This window comes from Leuresthes tenuis, unplaced genomic scaffold (assembly GCF_036924035.1).
Source record: "Leuresthes tenuis unplaced genomic scaffold, fLeuTen1.0.hap1 SCAF_6, whole genome shotgun sequence".
Lineage (NCBI taxonomy): Eukaryota > Metazoa > Chordata > Actinopteri > Atheriniformes > Atherinopsidae > Leuresthes > Leuresthes tenuis.
Genome location: NW_027325360.1, coordinates 20,808,126 through 20,826,493, shown reverse-complemented (window position 1 = coordinate 20,826,493; position 18,368 = coordinate 20,808,126). Strand labels below are relative to the sequence as shown.

At 37.7% G+C, this 18,368-nt stretch overlaps 1 protein-coding gene across 4 annotated transcripts in view; it reads left to right on the top strand.

Annotated features, from left to right (window-relative positions):
- The first annotated feature begins 385 nt into the window (after window positions 1-385).
- Window positions 386-18,368, top strand: part of mctp1a (multiple C2 domains, transmembrane 1a) — a 123,745-nt gene continuing 105,762 nt past the window's right edge. For all 4 annotated transcript variants that reach the window (XM_072388138.1, XM_072388136.1, XM_072388137.1 and 1 more), the window contains exon 1: window positions 386-1,313. In XM_072388138.1, the coding sequence (XP_072244239.1) occupies window positions 780-1,313 (534 nt within the window). In that variant the 5' untranslated portion in view covers window positions 386-779. The remainder of the gene's footprint in view (window positions 1,314-18,368) is intronic.

The following is an 18,368-nucleotide window of genomic DNA, read 5'->3' as shown; positions in this document are numbered from 1 at the left end:
GGTGCATGTGGGTGATAACATTCACTGAGGCCTGACCTATTTGTCAGGGAAAATGTATCCAGACACAGTGCAGAAACATGCACATGTCACAAAAGAGAGCAAGTCTTTCAAACCTCACACCTTTAGATTAAAAGTTTAGCATTTTGGAAGTGAATTTAGGGTCAACACCACCATGCAAATATCACACAGGTTTGCAGTGTCTGAGTGCAAAGAAATAAACTGAAATTGAGGTGACAGAAGATCCACAACACGAATCATAAACATCTCTAAGGCACCGAGGGGTATGTTACACAACAAGCACCGTACATATTAACCAGTCAAGTGGCATGGTCGGCCAGAGGGAGGCGCGGTGCACCATTCGTTCTTCATTTGAATATTACAATTAATAGGCAAGTTTGTTTCATCCCTGGTTAAACACTGGGGACAGAGCACAGACTTTAAGACAACCAAGCGCAGGAAATTTAAATTAAAGGTAATTTAGCCGGGGTCATTTAATGCTATCCAACTTTACTTCTGAGGCAAGATAAAACTTCAATGTAATTTTTTGTTCTCTGTCTAACGTACTGCACGGCGCGACATAATAATTTACAGCGCCAGTAAAGGCATTTTGCTAGGTTCGTTTTAAGATTGGCACCCTTTTCATCATCACTTCATGCGTCTCCTTCTTGGCGCTCTAAACTGATCATCAGTGGAAGTGCAACCAAGCTGCACCAGCTCTACTGTGACATCCGTCCACTACACAGAGTGTGCTCAGGCTGGCAGGCTGCTGCACAGGCACCATGGAGCAAAAATCACCTAAAGCTGAAGGGACCGCTAAGGGACAAGAGTCTCTGTCCTACCAGAGAAGGATGTGGAAGAATTTCCAGGGGAAAACCAAGCCATGGCTGAGTCCTAAACTGGGATCGGAGCGTCGCGGTGCCGGGGGCGCGGAGGGCAGCAAAAAGGAATCTGGGCTGTGGATGTTTAAGAGGAAAAAAAAACAGTTGGACCGGGTTTTTTCGTCGTCACAACCGAACCTCTGCAGTTCAACGCCGGCTCCTTTTGAAGGAGATAAGTCTGGTGGAGGCGACGCAGCCCCGGGCATGAGCTCAGGCGGGCAGACTCTGCTACAGCCCTTTGGCATAGCTTCTGGAGCCACAGGGAGCAAGCCAGAGCTGATGGCCCACGGAAGCCCCAAACTCAACGTATCCCAGTTGATGATGAACCAACAGAAGAGCTCTTCTCTCGGGTCGGCGTGTTTCGAGAAACTGGTGGTGGATTCGAACGCAGTGATGGGAGAGGAGGAGCAGCTGCGTAAAAACGCAAGTGATTCTGTGAGTAAATTGAGTCACGCAGTGCGAAACGCATCTAACATATGACATATTACCCCCATGTAAGCTTATTGTTAATATGAAAAACTATAAACTGTGAACTGGACTGGATTATATTTTATATTATGGATATTTACAAAAAGCTGACAAGTTTCACGATGAGTCTCTGCGACGTCCTCTCTGCTCATATCATGTGATGCATTCATTGATTTTCCAGTCAAGTGATTTCTTTACTCCATCCTGTAGCGTGTAGGACGGTATTAGCCATAGTACTACCACAGTCAGAGTGGCAGTGTAGACCTTCATGTGATCATCAAAAACAAACAGCAAGCTTATATAATACAGCATCCGTTGCTTCTAATATAGTCATTATTACACTCACCCCATGCTTCACCTCATACTGTTTATTCTCATTTCAGTCCTCCCTAAAATAATTTCTAAAACAGGCTACGTTCTCTATTGTCTACCAGTATCTATTTGCCTGCTGCATCCTTTTCCTCCAGTATAGGGACTATAGCAGCTTCACAGTCCATCTGTCACTGTGTCCTTGCCTGTAGACACTGGCTGAATGCATGCTCAAAGCATCATCATTCTTTTTTTTTTTCTTTTTTTTTTTTGCATCTGTTTGCAGGTGGATTTCCATATCATTCAATATGATGAGTCAGGCTGTCCAAAAAGAACCAGTATCAGGTTACATTAAAAAAAGAAAAGTAAAGATTATTTCTTAAGTGTCATAACTGGAGCTATTCTATCATCTACTTGTAGACTTGTTCACCATCTACAAGCAGGTCATCTAATTTCAGACAGGCTGATATGATATTATGGGAATAAAGCATGTGTAAAGACACATGTGGGTTTTCTGTTTACGTGGCCACAGTTATTCCAAAGCTTTTCATACAGCCACTTTGTAAGTGCTCCAGACTTACCCCTGAGCATCATCCAGACTTCTGTCTAAAAGTGATTTAGCACACTTCTCCTAACTGAAGTTGGCAAAAGACCTCTTCTATAAATTTTGACGAAAAGTGCAGCATACTCAGTTGAAGGGCTATAAGAAAGTAGGTATTATTGACTTAATTAGAATTGATTTTGCTGCTTCATCACATCACTTTGCAGTAAAATAATATGCTTCACTTAACTAAAAAAAAGGTTTTAGCATTCATCCTTCACTGTAGTTTCCTCCTTTTGTTGCCATGTTTATCCAAGCTTTTGTTAGTCATTTGTTTGATTTTCCATATGACTTGAAAAAGATAGTTATGGTAAACCAGTGGTAAACACTATGTTTCATCATTGAGAAGATGATAGTCATTTGTTGTCAGCTTGACTGCAAATATATAGTCACGTGTTTGAGGCATACAGTTTTATTAGTGTCCATTATGTTATAAAGCTCGAGGAAGAAGAAATTACAAAAGAGGATATGAGAGGATGGGTGATGAAAATTTTGAAAAATGTCAGTGAAGTGTGTTGCAGTTATGAGAAGTGGTTGCGATGAGGTCATATGAGATTAGTTGTGCAGTGACAGAAGGATGATTAAGATGAAAAGATGTGAACAGATCAGACAAGATGAGACATGCTTTTTTATACCTGAGTGGTAATAATAGAGCATTCTTTGAAAAAGCAGTGAGTGGAGTAAGCACACATTGTCACAACACACTGGCTGATAATCTAGCTGAATAATCAAGTAAATACCCCAAATTTTCTTGAGCATTCTTGTACATTCGTGCTGCATGTTGAAGCTGTTCTTGCGTACTGTCTTAACACTTTTCTAACCCAAAGCAGATGCACCCTTACAACCCAGTTTTACATGACTGCATACAATTCCTCACTACTAAAACAAGAATATGTAAAGCCTCATGACAAAATCTCATAAATTAAATAAGAAAATATGAAACGGAGCACTCACAAATCAATTTTACAGTTTGAAAGTGAGTGATGGAAGCGATTCATGCCAAGCTCTGGAAGTTATGTCATTATTGAGTCAACACTGGTTAGAAGGTAAGCACATTTTACTTTTGCTGCTTTCAATGCAAAGTACACTTTAACAATTTAAGGAATCTTGAATTTCTGTACATAAAGAACGAGGACACAAGCCTGATTTAGACAACCTTGATCTTCAATACATCAGATTGCAATGAACTGCCAACCTTCATTTATCCATAATAGCAACCACATGTGGAAGTTATTACTTTAGGTAACATGTTTCAGGTACAACAATCCAAGGTTGCATTCACATATGGCACTTACAACTTAACTATGTTAAAACAGAAGCCTTATGTTCAACTTGTAAATGGTGCCGTTGACTTGTTTTTTCTTGGAGGCGGCTGGGAATGGATCATTAAAGTGGAAACACATACTGTGATCAGTGGAACCAATGTTTAGTGTCTTTTTGGAAGAAATGAACACCATGTACTCTGGACCAAAGACGAGACGGACCATCCCTAACTATTATCTGGAAAAAATCCAAAAGCCAGGCTCTGTGATGGGTCGGGGCTGTATCAGTGCAAAGGTAGCTTTTTACTTCTCTGATGGCACCATTTCAGTAAGAGGACATGAAATGAAAAGATGTTACAAAATGTAATAGAGCACAAGAGCCGAATTTGAAAATATTGTAGTGTGGCGATAAGGCTCTAATGCATCATCTCCATGACATGAGTGAAGGAGATAGAAGACGCAGGTGGTGGATGAGCAGAAATAGGAGGTGGCAGATACTTTAGATGAGACTCTTCTGATATCTTCTGATAAAGTTTGGATGTAAAAAATTAAGACTGACGTGAGTTTGACAGAATGGGAAAATGAAAGTTACAAAGTGTTGAAGGATGAAAAGTCCTAACACCAGACAATGGGCATTTATGAGAGAATAGCATCATTAATGCATAAAATACATTGAGGTTTTAGAGCAACATATGCTGCTTTCAACACAACATCTTTTCCAGGGTCATCCAGGCATTTTTCAACAACACAATACAAAATCATCTTCTGCACACAGTACAGAGGCATGGCTGTAGAGGAAGAAGGTCCACATACTGAACTGGCCTGCCTGTAGTCCTGATCTGTCTGCAATAGAGACTGTTTTATTGTACAACTTTTCCAAACTTACTGATATTATACACAATGTATCTATTGCACAATAACATCGCTGTTACTATGAGACACAGAATTCTGCTTCCAGTTTTCAATCAAGAATTCCCTTTCCCGGTCTCATTCCTTCTGCACAGCTCATACTAATTACTTTAAAATATTTATCACTCATTAACCCAAGAAGTAGGTTTTTGTGTCAGAGAAACTATATGGCTCAATGCTAAATATATCCAATGTAAAACATGTGTGGTGGGTATTTCCATTCATGTAATCTTAAAGATAATGTGAAAAGGTACCGCACCGGACCAAACCTGGACAAACAGACTCAGGAACAGCATTTTCCCCAGAGCTACCCCATTCCCAACCTCAAACAAACAAACTGAAATCAGTTAAATAACAAGGACTTAAACATTCTTTTGAGTGCAATAGAAATAGTGCAATAATCACTACCTCAATGTGAAATGTGCAATATTATATAACATATACTGTATCAATGTTTACCTCCACCGTATTTATAATTCCACCATTTTTAGAATTGTATATATCTTTTTCAACTATATTTATAACTGTTTACTTCTCAACACTTTATTTTATTCTTTGCTGTTGTCTGTCTGTTTTTCTTGAGTGCAAACAAATTTTCGTTGTAGGAATATAACGACAAACAAAAATCCTTGAATCCGTGTTTAGAGGGACCATGCACTGGTTTTGGATGACGTTGGTGCAGTCAAGCGGGTTATCCTTTTAACTCCCAAGTGAGCGTGGCCATACTACATAGTCTAAATAAACATTTGTCAAGAAGTTGCCTTAATAATGCCTCAAAATGTACAAACAGCTTTGAACTTGTATATGGAAATTAATATTGTTATAAAAATGTATTTCCTTACTGATTGCGGAGGATATCTTATTATCAATTAAACACTTTTGCATAGTTTTTGATGCTCAAATTTGTAACATTGCGTTGACTTTAGTTGCTGTCATCGTTTGTTAATGCTCTGATAGTGAAATGACTTATGTTTGGATGTCCTGTAGGAATAAAAGTCTGAATGGGTACTGACCATTTTCCGTTTTTTGGGACACTTGGAGTTACAGTCTCACAAGGGAACTGTTTATTGCAGCCTGAATAAGGATTCATTATAGCCTGGGGAACCATCGGCTGTAAGAGACACTGACAGGCACATGATTGATGCTGACCTCTTAGCTGTCTGAGCATATTGAATTAATAAAAAAACAGTGTTTACTCTTTTGCTTTTGTAATTATGTTGTGAAAACAGATACTAAGAGAGCCATTATTTTATCATTTATTTGTGCTTCTGAACATTCTTTACCTTATAATGTTTTTCAAATGACTTCAACAACTGCAGCTTTAAGTAAAAGTTCAAAATAGAGAAATAAGTAAAGGAGAAAGGTAGGTTAAATTTTACCAGATTTTTTGGTTTAACTTGTCTGAAGTTCTCATTCAGTAAGTTCACAAGCTCTTTTATCTAAAGATAACTTTACCTGAATTGTTTTCTTGATCTATTACTATTCTCCCCTTCACTCATTGCACTGTTAGCCTCTCTGATCACCCCTCATAAGAGCTTTCTGAGGACAAATCCAAAACATATCCTGGACTGTCAGAAGAACAGTGTGTGTACTGCAAGATTAGAACTCTTGATATTACCTTACCCTCCAGCATTGTTCTCTGCCATCTCAACTGGTTTCATCACATAGTGTCTTACATTCTCTCAAGACCACGCATGTGGAAGTTGCACTGTGCAATGGAATGCCCACAAACACTCTTACTAGTCTGTTGTAGGAACGGTTATGCATGCTAAATGAATGAGGACTGCTGATGTGCCTTCCTTAGTAATTGCATGTATTGGAAAGAGAGGAAAAGTGACCGATATTACTCTGGTTTTACTATCAAAATATGCTCCCTTCCTCTCTGTCTCAATACAACAGAATGCAGTGAGTCAGCACGCTTTGTATCAACAAGGGGCAAAACCTGGGATGATTGTAAGACAGAGTAATGAGAAAGCAGGTAGACATGGGACAGCCTTTAAATTAATAGATGGAGCCTGGGAATTCTGAATGCTGCTAACCCACAAAGATTAATCATCAATGACCTTAACCAGAACAAAATAATGGCTAATCAAAACAAGAAGGGGGTTATGTGTGTGTTGGGAGGGCTGTCAAATTACAGATGACATTCTACAATAGCCTGTTGTGTGATATTTGTTTATTATCACGAAGGATTTGATGTCATTTGAGTGAAAGGACAAGCTGAGCTTCTTTATAATTTTCTTGTTTAAAAGCTCCAACAAAGCCTCTGTGTCTGTTATTTGTGTGCCTCTCTAACTCAGTCCTTACTGTCATGAAATTTAACAGTGTAGCAGCTGCATTGTCACAGCTTGTATAAGTAGAATGGATGCACAAGATGAAAGAAAGGACAGACAGAGGCAGACAGAGACAGACAGATTGTAATATAATGTGGCACAGGTGGACTGTGGTCACTTTTTCTGGATAACAAAAAAAACACATGGTGACCAAAGGCTGTAAGATGTTTTCCCTGCTCCTCATGTTAATTAAACATAGATAATTTGCAACTCAATGTCGGTCCCCACTTCCTTAGTGGTGAGAGGATATTGGATATGTGCAAATGAGCTTCTCTGTAGCACAGATGAAGCTGTCCTAGTTGTTACCAAGTCATAAATGCTCCTGTAGTCCATTAAGATTAATATGGCTTCTTAGCAGGGAGCTGGATGTACTACACATTAAGACTACGTGTGTGTCTGTCTGCCAGCTCTGATTGTGTTCCAAATATGCTGAATGTCTTATCATAAATGTCCATGTTATTAATATGGATGTTGCTCCTTGTTCTGAAAGCTACTTGAGAATTCTAAATGAGCTGATTAGCGATGCTTAATTTGCCTAAAATGTCCTGTTTCTATAAATAAAGTGTTATTTTTGCCTCCTGGAGTTTAGATTGTGCAGTCACTAATGAGTGGCATCATGTAGAGGGTTTAAGGATTTGTCAGAATTTGATTTATTTCAGAGATGAATTATCACAGCTTTGTTTTTTAAAAAACAAATAACAAAATGAACTAGCTTACTTTCACTATATTTTAAGCTCTTATTGCACATCGGAATCTTCTATTTTAAGAAAAATTAAGGAGAAAATTGTTTTGTGTTGGATTTCCTGGAAAGTCTCTGTAATCATCTGAAAAGCCAGTTTATTGATTCCAAGAGAAATACCAAGATACTGAATGAGAGTGGTTGCCGCAGGGGTTGGAAATAGTTTCAAGAGGGAATGATTTATTCTGAAATACGCCTCTCATTTTCTATTCTTTCCACTGATTTTGCCTCAGCTTTTCATGTGTTTGGCAATGGAAATAAGCTAAACAGAGCTGCTACAGGACCGACTGATGGACTTGTGTGTCAGTCTTTACTGCAATTTCGCACTTATAAAACTTTGATCACCATAACCGTACCGGTAGAGCGAGAGCCTTAAGAGTTGACTGTTGCAATTCAAGTTTTCTTGGAGTTTCAACATGTGTTGAGTTACATAGGTATAAGATAGTGCCACACTTTGCATTTTGACATGGGGCAGACGTACAGCCAGCCATCATGACTGCTATTTTATTGACATTTCTGGGGAAGGGTGTTACTCATCATGACAAAGCAGAGCTAGATGTACATTTCACAGGAAGACCTGTTTTGTTTATCTAAAAAATCTTGCATGTTTGGATCAGATGCTGATAGAAATGATGAAGTAACAGAATAAGAAAGCCTGCTGATCTGTCTTGTTTTACACGCACATTTTCAGTGCCACCATTTTAATTCCCTCAATATAATGAACTAAAGATCAGTATTATACCATCCTGTTTACATCAGTTTGGACATTTCTATTGCTGAAATACATTCACATTTCTATATATATTTTATTCTCTTCAATGTCTAATTAATGAGATCTGCTTTGTGTCGATCAGATCTTGCTGTGTTCCTGCACATTCCAATTTGTGCATTTCACTCACATTTAGTCTCTACCATCAGTTAAGAGCTGACCTATAGTGTTAGAGGTTATCTAAATTTGATAATAGGATCAAGAAAAATTGTAGCTTACATCTTAGGCAAAAAAAACAAACAAACCCAAACTGATCAGCACAAACTGATCAGTCAAACTGTTTTCAGTGGGTGCCTTTGTGACACTGACAACATTTTGGGTTTATGCTTTTATTCAACACTCACACTTTGTGCACACTTTGGCACATGATCACCACTTTAGCAAAGTGTCATAAAGAGAAGAGAGAACAAAAGACAACAGCTCTGCTGCAAAATTCAGTCTATGCACTGCACGATTCTTATTCTGTATGCAGACTGGGTATCTGCTGATGATCAGCTTAGTCTGTGACGAAAGAAAATAGCAGTATGAGTTCAGTGTCTGTTACACTTTACAGAGAGAAGTGTCTGTTTGCATGCTTCAAGTGCTCTTGACTGAAACTGCTGATCTTGCTTGTTAATTTTAGACAGGGACTTAGTGCCACCTGCTGGCACAAATCTGATGTGGATTCCTGCAGCGAAGAGAAGAGACGGACAACATGTGCAGAAACAAAGGTTAACATTGTACAACAATAATCTTTGAGAAAGTCAGTGACAAAAAGGTTATTTGGTGTAACTCATTCATTAAACATAGTCTCTTAGGCATACTTTTCTGCAAGCAGTTCTGACTGATATGAAAGTTTACATTCTTGAAAATTCAACTTACATTTTCTTGTTGAAGGAGCCTTAGTTAAATCACTTTTTAGAATAGCTAAACCAGATAGTGTGAAATTCCTGGAAGGTTTATCTGCCTGTTTTAGTGGAAAAATTGCAACTCTCATCAGAAAAATCAGTGATTTTTTTCAAGAGGCTGGAATGCTTTCAGATGGATGTTTGTGAAGACTTTTCCCCTTTTAATTAATGTTAATGTCGGCGTCTGCAAGTGTTTGATCTTCAATTTTACCACACCTGACTTGTATATCACAGATTAAGATTGATTTTGAAAAACATAATAACTACACCAACTGTTTTTGCAGAAGGAGTAGGAGGTGAGTAGGACTATTCATTTGGAAAAGGCATATTTCTGTCGTGCCTAGAAGGTAACCATATTGGTCAACTGTAATTTTAGCACAGACCATGTCATGCAATAAATCACCATCACCACATTAAAGCACAGATAAATTGGTATACTGGAGATTGTTCTCATTATTTATTAGATAACTGAAGTTTATAAAGTTTCATATAGCTGGTCATTAAGAAATCCGAACATGCTATGTAGAGTTGAATCTCAGTCCTCCTCTTCTAATCTCTCCCACTTAAGAGGACTGAAGAAGTCACTGAGATATGTCCTAATTTTCTTTGCAGGGTTTGTTTGTCCACCCTTTGGTTTTTGCTTCATTTGCTTCTCTGCTGATACATGAAGTCCTACCCTTCCTTGTTTTTCAGTATTTTGTTGGTCATGTGGCGTTTCTTTGCTCTGGTTTCCTCTCACCTCCTGCTTGTCCAGCCATTCCTTCCACTGTCTCTCCATTAGCAAAGCCTGATCCTCTTTCGTTCTATCGACACGGACACTATTCTTCTCAGATCTAAGTTCCTTAACTCTGAATTTTGCAAAGAGAGCATCCCTCTTATTTGCTTCCTCCTCTGATTTCTTCATCAGCTGTATGGTGTCAAAAACAGTGGGAGCATATGATGAAAATCTCTGGTCTTCCTTTGGACAACATTCAGCCTGTTTTGAGCTGTTGTGAGCCTCAGTGGAGAACTTCCTGGTTTCATTATCACTGATGTCACCATCTTTGGAGTCACTATCACTGGAAGCATTAAAGAGATTTCTAAAGTTATCGTTTTGCTCACATTTTGTTGATTTTTTGAAGTCTGAATAAGAGTGTGTGTCAGAGGAGTAAGAACTGAGAGATGTTTGGGTCATTAAGTTGTCTTCCTCTTCTTTGTCTTTATCCAACATGATGCAATCTTGAGGACTCTCTCTTTCTTTTTCTGACACTTCCTCTCTCAGCTTCTTCTTAAGCTCAGCTGTCATCTGTTGTCTCAGTTCGTGATTCATGAGGTGAAATTCTGCACGCAGTTCAGCAATTCGCGTCTCCACCTGTTTATTTACCATTTTGTTGATCCATACCATGCAGAATCTCCTATCATTTGCTGCCATCTGTCTGCCCCTGTAGTCAGATGGTAGTAACTGAATGACTGACTATACATGAAAACTGAACAGATAAACAAAATGTACATATAATTTTTGCCTAATTTATAAACATTCCTGAGTGCTTTTGTTGCATGCATGATTCCTATGTATTTATGAGTAAGAGATGTACCTGAAATGGGAGAAACTGAAACGTGTCTTTCTTTTGGATTTAGCCATCTTTTTGTCCCCAGATCTGCGTGGGGAAAAAAAAGGGATTTTAGACATTTATGCTTAATAACATTCAAAATGATTCGCAACATGAAATGCTTGCTTTGGGCAGACTAGGATTTTGCATACCCAGGAACTATATTTTAACCAGACAGAAAAGTAAGACCTTATAATTGTAGACTTAATTAATGGGTTTGAATGTTTCAGAAAGAGTACATGACACTCAACAATTTTTTTATTTCTATTAGTTATCATAGTACATAAAAATATTTTACAGGCAAATGGGCTTAATGGCCTAATTAAGTTTCACAGTTTCCTACCTTTTCACCTAACTTAAATAATTACACATAAAGAATGTGTTTTGTTGAATAGCTTTGCAGGGATTTGACTTACCACAATGAGCAAGAAAGTAAAATGTATTCTCTCTTTTCTTTATGTAGCTGCACACTAGATTTTTTTCTTTTGTATACATTTGAAATTCACAAAACTTTGCAACTTATCATTTAGAGAATTCTGTTGCTATGCAGCATTCCGGTACAATGAAATCATAAAACATTAAACACAGTACAAGAGTCAGTGCGCCCAAACTTTTGACTGCATGAGAAGAAGCTCTTTCTTGAGTTGTCTATTTTGAAACTTTTTGTGAGTGATTTGTTTTATGATCATCTTTCTTTTTTCTTTTTTCTTTTGCGTGCAGCTATGTTATGTTATGCTAGCAAAACTTTGGTGTTGCTCATGCTTTCTTCAGGTTTTGTCATTAGTTTTCTAATAATTACTGTACTTATTTGATAGTTTTCTTTTAGATGATGTGGGCATGTATCCTGAAACGTTCAGTCTGACATGCAAATGAGATGAACATTAGACTGAGTGGTTTAGTTATAGTTTATCATTACACTTTTACCATATCTAAAAAAAACTAAAACAGAAGCTCTAAGATGCATGCTCTACAGTTGCCATTTGACTGTGCATGCAGTGTGTAACTGACTATTTCTATTTATGTTGTATTGAGGAATATTTGCGATGGCTGGTGTTTAAATCTGGCTTTTTTCCCAGTCCCACCAGAGGCCTTCCTGCCACTGTGCTGGAATCTCTAACAGGTGGTTGCCATCACTAAGTCGTTATCATGACCACAAGTATCTATAAAAAGACCTGCGATGGCAGTGGTTTTAATTTCACTTCTTTATTTTGCTGCCTGTCACTTTCATTCAAACTCTGATTGCATGCTTGCCACTAATTTGTCTGCCTGTTTCATTTCCAGATCTCTCTCTCTCTCTCTCTCTCTCTCTCTCTTTTTATATATATTTTACATTCTCCATCACAAGGACAAATAGGGGAATGCTGAGGAGTAATACTGACTTAAAAATTTCCAGTTTCCAGTGTTGTGTTGGCTCTGCATGTAAGGCAAGGTCAACCTTAAATATGGGAAATCTCACTTTCCTTTTTTCCCTCATCTGAAGCGGTACGATTAGAAAAGGATTGTGGTTCCCATTTGTGTGTACATGTGCTGTTGACCCACTGACTGAGATACTGCATGTGATTGGACAAGACAAAAATACATGCGGTATGCATGTTCATTTTTCCATACACATTAAGCTCATTCACTCTGTCCCTGACCATCCACAGTGTGTTTGCATCTATTTGGGGTGAGTTGTATGTTACAATGTCCTAACTTTATAATAATGTCAGTTAGATAATTCAATGTACAATACTAGAATTTTAATTTGACCCAGTGTGTCGTTTTACTGTTATCCTGTTCTAAGTCTGTAGACAGATATTAAATTTGATCTAAATTGATTTTTCAGTCTTTACATTATCAATTCCAATAAAATATACTAACAGTTTGACATGTATTGTGTAAACCATTAGTGTAGTAGCTTAGAAACAAATTAAACACCACATAGCCTTACAACTTGAGTTTTGCTGTATTCTAAATTAGCTTTGTGAAATATTAGCTGTTACTCAACACAAATCGATCACTCAGCTCTTTTAATTTTGTGTAAACTAATGCAGCTTTCAATTAAATCAGACATTAAAAGAGCAGGGCGTCAGCCTACAAAATGCGACCACACTGATTGATCAACACAGTGGTCATCAATAGCTTGATCCATGTGGTGGCAAGCCAGACAGTATGACTGAAACCTTTGGATCGGTACAGACAGTCAGAGACAGTGGGATAGAGAGAAACTTCAGTTAGCCTTCATAGCTCAATAGTGCTATCGAAGAATCAGTCACAGTATGGAAGCTGGGAATGTTACTTTTCACCAGCCATCTGTTTTACCCTTTTGTCTTTTTATCTGGCTTAGTATATATATAAAAAAGCACCCGTGCTTCTCTGGCTCCTTTGTAAACTCATACTAGAATATGTTTTTAATAAAGGTAGGAACTCTGCCCATCTATCCACATACCTACACAAGTTTTAGTCATCTCATGCTTAAAGATCATTTTCAAATTGCCTGGAATGACCAACCCTACCTACTGGCTTTCCTCATTAGTTGACAGACAGTCCTGTCCTGTGATCACACAGCAGAGCTAATTTAAAATGCCCTTTGGTAGGGATGAGAAAGATGTTGTAACTATCAAACAATAGGAACCTGAGGCAAGGACCTATTTCATAATGAGGGTAATTTCTTTTTTCTTTTTCTTTTTCAAGATTGTTATTTTATTCATAAGGATGAATTTTAGAAGACCACTGATTTCTTAGTGGTTATAACAAAACTATGAAGCAAAATGAGTCTGTATGTGGGTGTATTTATAATGAAAGAGGATGAATCACTGGTGAAACTTTTAAGGTTTGTTACTACAGCTGCATAGGTTTTGAGTGCGAGCTTCCAGATCTGGAGTGTAGGCTGCTGTGATGACACACCATGTGGAGGAACAGCTATAGATTGTTGGAATGTTTATAGTTTATATTGTGAGATATTCAGCATATCTGGACATATTTTTTATTGATTGTGTTTATTTTACGTATCTCTTTTGTGGACAACTTGTTGCCTTCAGCTATGGTACAGCTACAAGGAAGTATTATTTATCCATCCATCCATCTCAACCCCCTGTTATGATGTATTTCTTATCTGTGTTTCGTAGTTCATATTATGGTTCTTTTTAACCTGTAACCTTCTCAGTGGCACCTACCCATAACATGTGGGCCACATATTGATGTTTTTTTTTTTCCTGTAGAAGGGGTATGAGTAGTTTGGGAGATAAACTGAAAACATATTCTTTTTTTTTATTATTAATTATTTGCCCAAATAAAACAGTGATAATTTATTGTCTTGTCTAAAATGAAATAATCTGAAAAAGGCAAATATATATATATATATATATATTACTCCAGTAGTCCTGACAGTGGAAAAGCGGAGAGCTCTTACAGTGGATCCAGGCAGCCAAATGAAATACTTAATTCTGCATTACCGTTGAGTTGAGTTAATGTACAATGCTCAGTCATGATGCAATGAACTTGTAAAGCTAACAACATTTGGTGTACTGAGAATTTTAATCTTAGATCTGTGTAGCAAGCACTTTAGTCTGAAGCAATTTACAAGAAAAACAAAATATCTAGCCCAAGCACACTTAGATGTGTAAACCGGGAAAACTTTTGATTAATCCCTTCTAATTGAAAGATGAACATTCTATGTCCTGAGATGTCCTGAGTTACAGTCACCCCATCTTGACTATTTGAACCTACAGATTCATTCACAACCATAGACTGAATATAAAAGATGGATGTAGCCATTTTAACATCCCTTAGCTCATGAAGGGCTATGTTTTAGCCTTGAGCGCGGCATTTGCATGCCAACATCCTTGTCTTTTTTTTAAGCCAATATTTGGACGGCGATAAAGCTGGAGGGTAATACTTGAGATGTGATTTGAGAAAAAGACATCAAAAAAATATCTTTGAGTGCTAATAACAGTTTGATTATTGTCACTGATCAGAAGGAGTAAATTTAGCTAATAAAACCATAATGACTTCTGTTAAAAACTTGTTGGTTTTGGATTTATTGAAGAATTTGATGCTTTTTGAATGGGAGTTTGTTGGAGCCACAGATATCTTGGAGCAAGGACCTGTGGTCATCTCTGGTATTTATTTAAATATGAACAAACCATCAGTGATGTTTATTTAAATATAAACAGTTTATATAAAAAGTATTTTCAATAACAGTTTCCAATGACATGATTTAGAATGGGAAATACAAGTTGAATTTTAAAAGTAAATGTCAGGCTTCTGCTTCCCTTGTGTCCTCTTATATAGATTGGCTATTACTTTTAGTTTGTTTTCACATTTGTCTTTGAGATGTTGATTGCAAATTGGCAATCTGACAGAAACAGAAACTGTGTCAGGTTATTGATATTTCAAATAGGAAAGAAGACAAGAGGGGCAGGGGGATGGCGACCTAATCGACAGAGTCAGGAAGGTGGCAATTGTACAAGTAGTAAGTGATGACCCAAGCAATGTCAAAGAGTGATATGCAAGGAGGGAGAAAGCTAGACACAGACAAAGGCAGAGACTAAAGTAAACACAGATGATGAATCCATGTATAGATCCAGGGGAAGCAGTGATTCTCCCAGGAGGGTGTATGCTGTGTCTAGCCAGGCTCCAACTGTGTTAGTCTCCAATGTTGGCTGCCACCGGGGTTCCTCTGCATTAACTCAGCTAGACTATGCCATTTGTACATCACTGCATCCCATTATCCTGTCTCTGTCATGACTAAAACCTCTCATCTGTCCACCCAACCCAAACCCCCACCACCTTTTCACTTTCACATGTCTTTGTCATGTTGTCCCTGGATTTAATTTTGTTCTGAACCTTTTCCTTCTGTCCTTTACATGTTTGTAGTTTTCCTTTTTTAACCACAAGTCATCCGCTTTATTTGGCTGATTTTGTGTTTCAATATTGGTTGCAGTTATTCCCTCAAAATTACATCTGTGACACGTTTTTCATAAAATGATAAGAGTGTTTTTCCATTCTACAAGGTAAACTGATCTTAAATGGGGAAAATAGGACTGTTATCAGATTGGTCATCAGTAATTGTAGCTATTCTGTGATGAGATTTTGAAAACAGTCTCCGGGGAGAAAAGTTAACAGAAATAATATCAGAATGCGAATAATGTGACAATTTTCAGAGCAATAACAGCTATTTCATATTTCAATTTGCACAGCCATTTAAGAAAAAGACTTTGAAGTGTGTGTGGGTGAAACATGCGAAAAGCTCAGTCTCACACATAAAAAACCCAAGCACACACAAGAAAAAATATTAAAATGTGAAGTCAACAACAGACACCTCAAATAGTTCAAAGATTAAGATGAGATATTGCTTGTTAAAATTAGAATGACCAATAGAGACCATGGATTGTTGTCTGTTTTGTTTTTTACAGGTGTAGCAGCTGGTTGTCTGGTTTTTGTTTCTATTTTTGTTCTGTTTCCTCTTCTTTCCTCTTCTTCTTTCCTTGTCCCCCGGTCCGGTTCAGTTCTATTACATGTCATATATTGTAAACAGAAATAAATAAATGGGCATCAAGGGGAGCTTTACATTTATAAAACTTCCCTTGGCAAAGCAAATCTGTTTGGCATAAAAGGTATTCAGACTAAAATTCTGCTGCCATAATGCTGAACAGGACAAGGGGAAGAAAAAAATAAAAATAAAATTAGAATGAAGGGACAGACAGAAAGCAGGAGAGAAAAAAGGGACATGATGAGGAATGCCATTAGTGATGGTAACAATAAGAGAAAGTCAGAGTTGGGGGAAAATCATTGTGTGTGTCACCCTTTAACAAGCTGGGTGTTACCTGTAATTGTGTGCATATCTTTACATTAGTTGATTAATGAATAAGTCGAAATTTTAATTTAGTGTCAGAGCTTGTTTTGAGGTATTGTTTATTAAAATAAATATTTTTGCATCCTGTGCTCAGGTCTGCCTGCCTATCTCTGTCTTTTCTGCTTCCATCCCATGTCAATCTGTCTACTAGTCTGACACTGAACAACTACCAGTGACAAAGCCTGTACTTCTTCCCATTACTTTCATTGATAACACCACAGCATAGAGAAAGATTTTCAGAGGCTTTGAAGAGCTTTTGTCAGCACTGCTGTCAGTTATGTCATGCAGAGTTCACGGTTGAAATGTTAAGTGTGTGCATTTCAATTAGCTGATGTTATGCCGTGCATTTGCGTGTGTTTGTGTGTGTGTTCTGTGATGTGTGGTGAGTAATGTTGAGACAGATGGTGCACACCACAGGGTTTGGTGGTGCAGACATGCCAACATAGGAGATTCAAGCAAGAATAAATATACAGCATGGGTGTGTTTTTATTACACGAGCATGTGTGTGAGTGTGTATAAAAGAAAAAAAACGCACATTTTCTTTGGGCACATGCACTTCTGTCTGCAAAGACTTCAAGTTCAAGAGCGGTGATGGCAGGATATGGTATTTACACAAGCAGAAAGACTAGAGCCTCAGTCTCAACATGTTCACTAAACATGCATGAATATACAGAAAATATACATGAAAATGCACAACTTCATGTCCACACTTGCACATGTTCTCCTTATCGTGTACTAACCAGTTCCAAAAAGGCAGAGTCACTGTGTAAAATGTAAATAAAATGTAAGTAAATCTCAAACGCTAATGTTTTGTTCATAATGTAATATAGAAAACAGAAAAAAAGAAAAAATGTACTGTCTAATGAAAAAGTATTAGTAAATTCTGGCGTTGTTGGCAGCAACACATCTCAGAAAAGTTTGGACAGGGCAGCAACATAAGGCTAGAAAAGTAGATCATATTAAAAAGAAGCAGTTGGTGGATCATGCTGCAACATGTTCCTCCATCAAGAGTACCTTTGAGAAATAGACTCTCAGATTGAATGCCAGGAATTCAGCAATTTGCAAAAACCTCTGTTTCCAAATTATGAAACAATTACAGTTCATATCCTTGAATATATAATTGCAAATACTTTGAATATTACATCATTTACAGTTTCTAGTATTTCAAGAATCTGGACACATCTCAGTGTGTAAGTAACATGGTCGAAAAATCCGTTTTCAGAACCCATGATCCTAGGGCCCTCAGTTGGCACTGCATTAAAACGAACATGATTCTTTTATGGAAATCACAGCATGGACTCAGGAACACTTTAAAAAAATTATTGTCTGTGAACACGGTTACTGTGCTAGCCACAAATGCAGGTTAAAGCCTTATCATGCAAGAAGCCATATGTGAACATGATCCAGAGATGCTGCTGTCTTCTCTGGCCCAAAAGTAAACAAAAACTTCTCTGTGAATTCATTAATCAAAGTTTGAATTCTTTATGTTCTCTAAATGATAAATGTTGCATCATCCAGATCTAAGTAGAGAGGGACTGTCCAGTTTGTTATCAACGCTCAGTTCAAAAGGCAACTGCTCTGATAGTACGGGAGTACATTAGTGCCTACGGGACACGCATTTTGCACATCTGAAAGGGTACCATCAATAATATAGGCTTTATAGCAATTTATGCTCTCATACAGACTACCTCTTTCTCAGGGAAGGCTTTGCATTTTTCAGCAAGACAATGCTACACCACACTACACCACACTGCATCTATTATGGCAGCGTGGTCTTGTCATAAAAGA